At 43.5% G+C, this 12,002-nt stretch overlaps 1 protein-coding gene across 1 annotated transcript in view; it reads left to right on the top strand.

The window, feature by feature from the left end:
* The window catches only part of OXSR1 (oxidative stress responsive kinase 1), a 92,632-nt gene that overhangs the window by 54,344 nt on the left and 26,286 nt on the right, over positions 1-12,002 (top strand). The window contains exon 5 of the mRNA XM_064445112.1: positions 2,685-2,740. Within this exon, the coding sequence (XP_064301182.1) occupies positions 2,685-2,740 (56 nt within the window). The remainder of the gene's footprint in view (positions 1-2,684; positions 2,741-12,002) is intronic.

The following is a 12,002-nucleotide window of genomic DNA, read 5'->3' as shown; positions in this document are numbered from 1 at the left end:
TTCCTTCGTGGCTGAGTGCAGTCTGCTTTGGGGGCTCGGTGAGCTGCACGCACCGTCGTGCTGGCGGGGGGAGTTTGGAAAGGCTGTACAATACCCCACAGCCCAGCTTAGTGGGGAAACGCTCCAGCATCCTGGGCTGCCTTGGAGCACGGACGGAAGAGGAAATTTGTTACTTGCATCCATCTTCTGTAAGAGGAACAATAACTTCGGCAGGCAGCCTCGGTGCATGCTATTCCTTTCCCCTTAACCTGGAACTGGCAGGTGGCTTTGAAGGGCCTCGTGTGTCCTGGCAGTCGCAGGAGAGCCGACTGTCTGGATAAACATTTCCAGTAGTATTGGAAAGTTTCCTGAACATCATCTGTTCCCTCTGAATTAGTGCTGGTGCGAGGTGGGGGTTCCTGAAGAAGGCTGCTCCTGAGCCAAGCACATTTTGTGCCACGTGAGCCAGCTCCTTACCTAGGAAGCAGCAGGCTTGGGCGTTGCACTCATGGCTCCACATGCTCACGGGTTTGGATCCCAAAGGCATCTTCTACCTAAATATTGGCAGGGAGCTTTTCTGTTCCCTTGCTGTTACAGACCATGAAGGCTTTGTGGGAGTTAGTCAGGTTTTTGTATCTCATGGAAATTAACTCTCCACAACCCTGATTTGTATTGGATTTGGCCAATGGGTGCTAAGGGGTGGGGGTAGCACTGCTACATGCTTAACGTTGTATTTAATCCCTTCAGGTCCCTTCATCTGCTTAAGAGTTTCTATCCACTGCAGTGCTGATGCTTCCTTGTGTGCAATAGCTGCAGCTGTTAATTGCAGGAAGAAAACAAAATAATGCTTCTTGGAAGGAAAGGTGACTTGCCCCTGAATGCATGTTCGTGTATTTGGCCAACGTAACGTTAGCAGGACAGGAGCTGACTGGCAGTGATTGTTTTACTTCTGTCTTATTTTGGCATCACTGTCACCGTTCTTCTATTAAGTCAGCTTCTCAAGGCTATCTCGCCCTACAACTTCAGTGTTTCCATATTGATCTATCCAAGTGTTCTTGACCATTAAAGCAGATTAGTATTTTCCAGTACTTGCTCTTCTGCTTGTGCTTCGAACAGGGATTATGCTCCAAGGTGGTCGCTACTAGTAAGAAGCGTACATTTGGCAGGACTTGAAATACTTGTTTGAAGGCTAAAGGTTGCTGTGAGCTGTGGTTTGCTGTTAAAGTAAGCTGTCTTATGGACAGTCTTTATTCACTTTTGTTTTGCTGTATGCTGGGGGAAAGCCTTGCCATGCTGATGTCCTAGACTGGGTATTGGAAAAAATCTTAACAAATGTTAATGCTGGAGAGGATGCATTTAAAATTATCCTGGCCTGGAACTGGCAGTGGCCCAGGCTCTTCTTCAGAAGAGCAAAGTCAGGAAGGAGGAGGTTTCCAGGGCCTGACTGGGGCTCTTTGGCCAGGCCATCACGCCAGCTCTTTTGTCATGATGCATGAGGGAGGAGAGGGAAAAATACTTCTTGACTTTCTTTTTTTGTGTGTGTGAGAAAGGATTTGGAATATTTTTTGGAAGGCAGCAGAGGGGCAGTCTGTTTGGGGTTCTTTTCCTTTTTTTCTTTTCCATGCATTAAGGCGAGGTGTGTTGTGAATTGCTATCTATTCTCTGGCATCCATTCCCCAGGCAGTCGCTTTGCTTGCAGCCTTTCAGAGAGCACCTGCATGTGCTCCATGTCTGCGTGGTTTCTGAGCCAGTGCAAGCTTAGCAGCAATGCTGATGAATGCGGGTGTCAACTATAAAGGTGCTTCTCTTGGCTTTGCGTGTGGAGCAGCCTGTGAAAATAAGCTGTAAAACTTCAAAGCATACTCGCAGTGAAGGCAGCGTTCCCCTCGAGGGATGGAGAAGTGCTGCTGCTAAACCTAACAAACCAGAGCTTTTTTTTGGGTGTAGAAAGGGGATAGTATAATAACTTCCATAGCACATACTGGCTGTTCTCGTGTGTTGTTTGATTTTGGTCAAAGCAGAATCAGGGAGACTTTTTCACTCAAGTTTGAGGCTTCACAGGACGGCTGAGTTGCCCCACTTTCCCATCCTCAGCATCTCTGTTGTACCAGCTCTGCTCACCTGCACCTTGGTAATGTGGTTCAGTTCATTAAGCCGTGAGCAAACGACGTTTTTCTTCTGTCTGGATTTACACTAATGTGTGGGGCTAAACTGACTTCCTGAGGAGGCCCAGGAACCCCTCCAGGGCTGGAGAGCGGCGAAACTTGGGGCTGGGAAGAATAGGATGCATTCAGCAGTAGTGAGACTAGATCAGCTCGCTGTCTCTTGAAGTCTCCCCCCGCTAAAAGGGTACATGAGTATCAGACTAGTGCCAGGTTCTGTTTTCTTATCTTTTGTGAACTGAAGAACCTGGGACAAACCACTTTCCTTTGTATTTTTGAGGGTACCTTCTGATAAGTTTTTCATCTTTGTTTTCTATGCGTAGTGCTTAAAATGCTGCTAGCTATAAACCCTACAGATGCCCCTTAGTGTCCATCTACTGACGTTCCAATTGGTGGGAAGCCCCTACGGTTTCTGTGTGATTAGAAGCAGGAGGTGCTAATGCAAGAAACAAAACATAAGAAATAATAACTTTGTAACGTATTTTTGTTGGTTAAGGGAAAGATTTAATGACTTCCACTTATTGTTGCTTTATCTTTCTGCAGGGATGTGAAAGCAGGAAACATTCTTCTTGGAGAAGACGGCTCAGTGCAAATTGCAGGTAACTTTCCTGGTAGCTTTCAATAAACTTTAGGCTGTAACTGTGTATCCAAAGAGGTGGTTTAATGATCAAGAAGAAACATACATAAAAATGTTATGGCTTCAAGAAGCCCCGCAGTTCTTAAACAAAATGAAACCAATACCCCCAAAAACCCAACAATAAAGTGCAAACTGAAATAGAAAAAACCACAAACAACCCAGAGTTTATTACATCTTGTTATCTTAAAATACCATCCTTTGAATAATTGACAGTCGGCACAAATAAATCCTTTGACTGTTAAGTCCTCAGAATCAATAGATTAGATAAAATTCTTGGCATAAGCCAGCCAGATTTTTAAAACAGCAAGTTCATAGGCGTGGAAATGGTGTGGACTGCACGGACCTCACTGATACATCAACAATGTGTAAGGTGGTTTTCAAAAGGACTGTGGTGAACAGTGGATAGATTCATCAAAAAAATTGGTATGTCTGATGGTAAGTCACTTGCAGCTTTGCAGTAACCAAAGCTCTGCTGATCAGACTGCTCGTGTGGACGTTCCCTAGTCTGGTTCAGCTGAACTGAGCGAGTGGCAGAGTGTTTAACTGGCTGCCCTAACCCAGCCCAAACTGGGGTGAACTGGGAGTCTTGGAAGCAGTCATGCAAGCTGAGGGACAGGGTAGGGAAGACTTAAGACAGTTGCTTTAGCTAATACAGATGTGCCTGGAGGAGGGGACCGCAGTCACTGCTGTCAGGAGTTGCGTCAGCACAGGTGTGTTGGAAGCAGTCCTTGGTGTAGATGGATCATATGTCTGTGCAAAAGGGTGGTGTGGGGTGTTTTGGTTCTCCCTCTACATCTCCCCTCCAGTACTACTCTTCTGGCCTTTTATTTCGTATATGTTCCTGCAGATTTGACTCTTCTTTCCATAGATCAATAATGGTAATAATAATTATTAGTTTTATTGACTATGAAGACAGACAAGATTTTTGGTGGGTACATTTAGAACTCATGAAACTTGTTTTTCCGCTTCTCCCAGCGTGCTTTTTTCCTGTCCTGACTACAATTCCTCTCCGACTGTAGTTTCCCTCAGGACTGTGTTCTTCCCATGAATCTTGTGGTGTCGTTCCAGTCCTTGTGCCACCTCTAGCTGGAGGGCAGAGCTTGCAGCTGGTCCTGCCATCGTAGCAGACACCTGGGTACATGTTTAACTTTTGCAGTCCCCTATCTGTCATAAGGTCTCTTTTTTTTTAGCGCCCTGTCCTGCTGGTGGAGGCACAGCCGTGGGTCAAGCCAGTGTGCCGGGGGTTAAGGGACAGGGCTTTGCAGCTCTGTCGCAATGACTGTTGTGTCAGACAGAAGTGTGTGTTGCATTGTGTAGTGCTGAGAGGTACGGACTCCTTTGGTATGTCTGTACGTGGATTTGCATCTTGGAACGAGAGAGGTAGATGTTCCACCAGGAGGCAGAACGCAATTGCAATGCAGTTTTTTATTAGTAGCTCTTCTCCCTCTGCAGAAGGCAATAAGCCCTTTTACAGCACATAACACCTAAAATATAGGGCTTCTGTTTAAAACCTAAAGTTGCTTTGTTTTCCCTTTTAAGTCTTGCAGTGCTCTTAATGCCTGCTGTTATATTTCTAATGAGGCATAAATAATTCATCCCGTGTGGCAGCTGATGGAAGGTAGGGAGTGGCTTCTAAAATGCTCAAAGGAGCAAACTTCTTAGAGTGAAATCCTATCGGTTTTTTTCCATAATGAGGCCAACACGTAACATTTTGGATTTGTAATTGTGCAGAGCTTTAGATTATGTTCTGGGAGAGGCTGCAAATAGCTGTTGCATTAGAGCAATGCACTGTTATTCCAGGTGTTCCTGCCAGCCTAGCAGACAGCTGCTTGTGTTCATCTGCCACAAGGGTGCCAGGGCTTGGCTTTTTTAAATTACAGCTCACTGGTAGTAGGTCCATGTTTGTGTATTCTTTTTCTTCTGCTGAATAATTTTTAGTTGATAAGTAGTTCTAAGGTTGACTAGTCTTACTTGTACAAACTTCGGAGGGTTTATTTTGCCTGTGATTTGTACGTGTTCCCCTGGACTGAGCTGTGTACTAGCGGTTTATATGTACAACACTTAAATGATGAAATCCATCCCTGCATATCCTGCAAAAGCAACATTGCGAGATGCGCAAAGTTCTCTCTTCACAAATTCTTCTTTCTTTGAACATGCAAAAGGACCAACGCTGTAACCTTCCCTGAGACACAGCAGAGCAACTAAGCTCGACCAAGGTCAGCAAGTTCACCGCAGTGGCAGGAAGCACTTTCGTTTCTGCAAAGGCAGCTGATGACTTGAAAGAAACAAAAATAAATGAATGACTGAATACTAGAGAGGAGCTTGACCTGGTCATAACATGACATTTTGTTTCTGTGGGAATTTCTGACACTTAAGCTTCCTTTCCTCCTGACTGAGGATGAAATAGCAAAATTTATCGTGAATTTTTTCAAGAGGAAAAAATGCTGGAAGCAAACCAATCCCAATAAAGTGAGTTTTGTTTCAGTGAGATCAAAGCACTTGCCTTTGACAAGAATATTAATGCATATTATGTATAATTGTGTTGATCGTTGAGTGCTTCAGTTATCAGCTGGATGACATCACTGCATTCCCATGAAACAGCCGTGTTTAAGTTTCCCTGGGAAGTTACACCAGGAAAAAAAAAGATTGATCAGCTGTGGAATGAAGCCTGAGGGTAGAGTGAATGGGGCACCTCCCTTGAAGGAGCTGGTTTGGTGTACGTAAAAATGCAAATAATGTAGCAGGAAAGAATGACTTCAATTATTTTATAATAGCTCTTTTCCCTTTTGCCATCCCTCTATCAAAACTGCCTGTGAACAGTTGTTAAGAAGGTCTTATTCACTGTTTGGCCGTTGCAATCTCATGTTCCTCTGTGTTTCCTACTGCTTGACACAACTCATGTTTCTTGTCTCAGAAGAAACGTAAATCTTCAATGTAAATATAAGGAATGTAAACCTCCAACTGGAAATTCTTTGAGGAAAAAACCAAAGCTGCTTTCAAAGTTTAGGAAAAAAACCGCCAGACCCTGTGGTGGAGGAAGCCCCACTGCTGGGCTTATACCTCCACAACACGTCAGTGAATTTACTTGGGAAACTTTCACCGTATAGAATTCATGGCAGTAATTTTGCTGCAGGATTATGCAGTTCTAGCCAGTGAAGATTAAAATCTCTTTTGTTAACTTGGGCAGTGCAGTTCTGTTAAGGCTGAACAGAAGAAGCAACTTGATGAAGATGTGTCCAACGTTTCTCAGGTTCTGTTTGTAACTCTGAAACGGTGGCTGTGCATCAGATGTGAAAGCTGCCGTGGGAGCACTGGGAGCCGAGTCAGGCCCAGGTAAAGCCAGGAGGAGAAATCTGTGAGCTCGGGGGCGCATTTGCTGCAAGTAGGAATTCCAAAAAATTCCTCGAATGGCCTGCACAAATGCCCAGCTTCAAACTCCTCCCAAGTCCTGGGACTTGGTATTTTTACCCATGGCTCTATTTTTAACTGTGTAGCTCCTTTTGCTTTCAGAATGTACGTCCACTGAACCAAGGCATAAAATTGCCTTTAACAGATCCAGCTGACCAGTGAGACCTAAAGTGTGACGCCGTTTGCTTCTATCTTAACACCCTTTATTTTTTTAATTCTATTTTTTTCCCCTTTCCCCCAAGGTCACTGGCTTGGGCTTGTGGCTTGGCACCAAGTTTTTGGAGCCTGTTACAATTCAGAGAGTATCACTTTCTCCGTTTGAAGTTTTCCTGCATGTTGGATTAATCTGTCTTCTGGAGAGAGCAGGACTCTTTCCCAGATACCATTGTTCTGGGCCTTGCTGACGGTGGTTGCAATGTAAATTGAGATAGCTGCGTTCTTTTGTGTTCCAGCTTCTCCATGGCAATTTTTTTTTTTTTGTTTTAATCAGAGCATAAAACCTCTTTGCCCTGGCATTTATTGGCTCCCTGGAGTCTAAAAGCTGCACGGGTAAAAATACTTGGTCAACATAAAGTGCGGCAGCACCAATATTGCTGTGTAAACCAGGAGTTCTCACAGTAAGCAAAGCTTAATATTCTTCAGTTTATAGGGCCTGCACAGTTAAATAAATTATTGTGAAATGAAGTGAGAGTTTTGATAGACTGGGAAAGGATGGGAGATGTACCCTGAGTTTACTTCAACAACCCCTCAACATGAGACTTGCTCAGAACGAGCCATGCTCCATGGCGTGATATTAGCATCCCACTGAGACTGGGTGCAGGCTAAATCTTCGTTATCCTGATTTTTTTTCACTGGCATATTAAATAATGCTGTCACCCACCCCTCTGTAAAGCAGCAAGGGTTTGCTGAAGGCTGAAAGGCACATGTCCCTCCACGTGTGGGTTTTTTCTGTTGTAGGGACAATAACACGATATCTTCAGGTTTTAAAACCAGTCAGGATTATTATTAACGCGTACTCCAAGCAGCTCGGTGTGCCCGCCGTGTCCCGGCCAGGTCGTGCTGCCAAGCGGTTGAAGTAGGTGAGATTTCATGAAGTTGTTCAGGACTTGCTAATTGATACTGGGCAAATTGCCTAACCCCTCTCGCTTTATCTATTTATAAAATGGGGATAGTTAAGGCCAGGCAAAACTTGTGTAACTGAATTTGTGTAACTTTCCACAAATCCATGCCAGCTTGTCACTGGTTCGCTGTGTTCCTGACTGCTCTTAATTCATTGTACTAAAATAGCGCTCTATATAAACACTGAGCTATGATGCAGGCAGTGTCATTCCCCCACTTTCCTTTAGGAAACTCTAAGTTTGGGAGATTAAATTGCTTTAACAAGGGACTAGGCACAAATCTAACTCGGGGACAGGAGTGCCGATTGCACGGCTGACTCGAGCAGCGGGTGCTGCATCGCGGACACCTCTGAGCCTCTTCTCCCTTTTGAAAAAGGGAAAAACTGTTTTTTTTCCTGTGGTTAGTGGAGAGTTTTGGTGCCTCCCCTGCAGCAGCACGATATGAAGTAACTTATTCTTTGTGTTACTTGTAATACCTGCATTTCCTGAAGAGATCTTGCGCTATTTTGTTGTTGAAAGAGCTTGTGAACTTCTCCAAGGGCTGTGGTTCCTCCCACCCTGGGCTTTGTTATCATGAAGTTTTACTCCGTGCAGTATTAATGTATCTTTATTAACATGGTGTTGGGGCTCGGTTTCAGATGCGATCTTCATGTTTACTCGGCAAAGGGATTTCATACATCTTTTATGTGCCTTGATGTTACTGCAAAAAGGCTAAACTTGTGATGCATATAAAAATAAGGCTGCTGTTCTGCATGTGAATTGATTAGAAATATATGTGACACTGGAGATCTGCCTTTCCAAATAAGAATTTGGGAGAACAAGTATGTGTTTATAGATCCAATAGCACTGCATAGCCATATAGTCTTTAAGAGAAAGAAGTTCTAGATTCTTGTTCTTCACTAATCTTTTTTCTGCTGACCTATAGTCCCGCTGCATTCTCAGCACAAAACTGCTATTTACTACCACCTTCCTCCTTTTCTTGCCAGGCTTTATTTATCTTCGGTGCTCTAAAAGCTGTAAGGTTTGCAGAAAAACACTAAGTACAGCTGCAGATATTTTCTGATGGTGAAAAACTGAAGGAGGAGGAAGGTGACAAGTGAAAAAAGCACTCAGTGCTGTCTTCTGAAATAATTTTATTATTGCTTAATGGTTAATATCTCAGCTACCCAAGTTTAAAAGCAGCTCCGAGTGGTCTGAAGTCAAGATTGGTTTATTCTCTTGTTCTGCCCTTATTGAAGTTGGGAACTGCTGGTTTAGGGGCTGACCCAAACCCACCAAACTCTGTAGGAGCCTTTCTGACGTCGGTGGGCTTTGGTCCTGGCTCCCGATGAGTGCACAGTCGTCCTTCCCATGCGGTAGATAGGGGAGCAGATAGCTATCTTCCTGATGTACACCCTGTTCTGATGTGGTCCTGCCACAGCATTCCTGAGTTGGGGAGTTGTTTAGACTGGGTCTTTGTTTCTGCAGTGCAGAATAGTAAGAAGAGATTTTTCCTTTCAGCTTTTGCATTTCCTGAGTGGCCAGAATAGTTTTCAAGCTTGACAACTTGGGACACCTTAACAGCAGGAATTGTTGCCTAATGCCGTGCTTTTTCAAACACTAGCCCGCAACTTCATTGCCAGTGTAGTGTGTTTTGTAGGGTATGTGGTTTGAAACACATGGTGTTTCTACTGAAAAAGACAAAATTGGCCATATTTTCTGCAGAGCTTGCATCAGCAGAATTGTCATTTCCATTCTCCATTGGTTTTGCTGTGATATGAGAGTCTGGAGAGAGATATATATATAAATTTTTTTTTAACGTACTCTTTGGTTTATATCACTGAAACAGGTCCCGCAGATAAATCTTTTCTACATTGCTTCAGAAAAATAAGAAAAATGATCCTACCTCTTGCATCCAGACATCCTGGAGACCATTATTTGCTAGCAGACTACTGGAAGTCTGCAATTTTGGGGCTCCTTTAGAATATCTGACAGTCGTCAGATTCCGACAGTGGTGGTTACTGATATTTTAAGCCAGGTCCAAACATTTCCAATTCCTCCTTGCTTCTGGTGATGCGGTCCTTTCCAGTTATCACCGTAGTAGGCAAATACAGAGCACAAGCTGCCAAAGAGTACAAATGTGAACACTTCTGAGCTATCGTACCTCTTGAATTGCATTACTTTCCCTATTTTCTCAAGTTAAATTAATTTGCAATAACCTTGTTCTGTTTTAGCCTCTCTGAGGGTAGCTAACAGTGGCAGAGAATGAGATGCAGATTGTACCAGCTGCTCAGAAGTAAGAATTGTACCTAACTTATGGTTAGGATTTTATTTTATTGCTTTCCAGATATTTCTTGAGAGCAGGCACATTCTTATCTTAAGGGCTGGAACTTGGATAAAGTTAGTAAGATGACATTTGAAAAAGACTGTTTCAAAGTCATTCCCTGCAGCAGAGTAGCACAGGCTGGTTGTGTCTGTTTTAGCCCACTGGAAATGAGGGGAAATTGATTGGGAAAACATGGAATAAATCAACCATGTAACAGAATACAGCTTAATTCTGTTTAAGCTTTCTGCTGACCTCAGATGGCAGATGTAGGGGCTCAGTTTCCAACTGGAATTTCTTAAACCCATGTTTGATGTGAAATGCGGTGAATGCTGCGTGCGCTGTGTAAAGGACTTGGTTTTACTGCTGGAATTCTTTTGCTTTGAATGGCATTTCCTTTACCCTCAAAATGACTGCATGGAAACTTGAGGTAAGATAATATACACAAGTTCAAATACAGCACATCACAATAATATGCTGATGGCACTTAGACAAGTTTCTATTAGTATTATCTTATTTAAAAGAACTTCTAATTGCTTTTGTGTTTAGAACAATAGATCTTGCGAGATTTCCCGTAATGAGGGGTAAAGTGCAAGTAATTTTACTCTGAACTTTTGAGGGAGCTCATTCAGTTTTCTGAGAAAAGCAGGGATGGTGGATGCACACATGGAAGACCTCAAAGCGAAGCCACTGTCGCAAAAAGTACGTTTCCCGAAAAATACAGATTGCAGTGCTGACGTGGATAGTGATCCATCTAGGCGTGCTAAAGCTTCACGGTTAGCAGGAAGACAAGATGCCTCCAGGAACAGGGAAGGGAACAAGACAGACCGTCTGGAAGAAGCTGAACCCTAACAATAGACGTTTGCTGGTGCTTTAGCCCTGTGATTTCTGTGCAGCTTTCTTCAATGTCAACTTTCAGTTATCCATGTCTAGTATTTATTGAGCACTAAGTTCCTGTCCTTGGAGGCTTCTAACCTAAGTGAGCTGGAAGCTTTCAGCATGTTATTCTTCAGAGCGATAATTTCCGTGGTGGTTCTCAAATACTGAAAGGCTGGTGAGAAGGGGCTCATTGCACTGCTGGCGTGAGGCAGAGGAAGCTCGGGACTGTCCTCACATGGATGCCACTGTTTGCAAATTGTACAGAGGGATCTTTTGTTGAGGTTGATTCCTCAGTTAGGATAACATCCTTAAGCCATGGAGTAACTCTGTGGCTCCTTTGAGTAAAAGTCCTCTACATTTATAATTAACGATGTCAGCAGCAGTGTTTCAAGAGTGTTCAACCCAGCGGTGGTCAATAATGTTCTGGTTTTATGTGAAATTCAGAGACTTATCCTCAAAGCCTGTCATCGATCTCAAAAATGGCATTCAAGGTTTTGATTGCTTGTACTGTGTTTTTTTTAAAAAAAAAAAGGGGTGGGAGGCAGCAGATAAAATTGAGTTATGGAGAATGACCCATTGCAGGTCTATAATTTGGCAATACATAAGCAGTGTGTTTTAGAGCAAATTGGGAAGAAATACTTCTACGGTTTTGTGTTTACAGCTTCCCTGTCACCTGTTTTATTTTACTTGGTGTGGTTTTTTTTTTTTCTCCAAGGAAAGTCTGCCATCCTCGCTCGAATGACTTGGTTGCAGAATCTTTTGTAATGCTCTTCTCTGAACAAACATACCGTATCCCGTTGGTATCCCTGCTGCTGTTCACAGATCCTGTTTTCCATGTCATTCTTATATGTCATTCTTATATTATGCAATTCTTTGAAAGCATAGTTTTCATGTAAAGAATGATTAAGTAATAAAACTACCAGTGAGTGCATGGGCCATCCTTGAGCATCCTTTGGCTTGCAAAAAAATGCTTCAAAGGGGGGTAACGCTGTGCGGGGTGCGAATACCTGTCTGCAAGGCTCCCTCTGGGATGGTTGGGCTGGTTAGCGGCATGTGCTGCTCGATTCAGTAACACTGCTGTATCATCGGGAGCTGGTCCAAGTTCCTGTTAATGCACTGAGCATCTTGGCAATGGAAGATTACCAAGCAAAGCATATTCTGGTAATAAACCATCCAGAATAAGGGGCTGGTAGCTCCAGCCTGCAGGATGCAATTAGGACAGTTAAATGTTAAAGTCTAGTAACTTTTTATGTACCTGACTTCATTTCTGCAAATGTTAACAGGATGCTGATTGAAGTTCAGTTATGACTTACGTATGTATACAAATGTAAATAAAGCACTGGCTGTCAGAGGCAGGTTTGTACAGTAGCAGGTCTGCTGGGGCAGCGCGGGCGAGCTGTAATGTGACCAGTGGGCCGTAATGGAAAGTGGAATTTTCCTCTCTGCTGGCCAGCGCTGAAAGCTCTGCTCTCCCCAGTAATTGAACGGTGGACGAGACACCGTTCGTGTACCAGCAC

This window comes from Phalacrocorax carbo, chromosome 2 (genome assembly GCF_963921805.1).
Source record: "Phalacrocorax carbo chromosome 2, bPhaCar2.1, whole genome shotgun sequence".
NCBI classification, from domain to species: Eukaryota; Metazoa; Chordata; class Aves; order Suliformes; family Phalacrocoracidae; genus Phalacrocorax; species Phalacrocorax carbo.
This window is presented reverse-complemented; position numbering and strand designations above follow the sequence as displayed.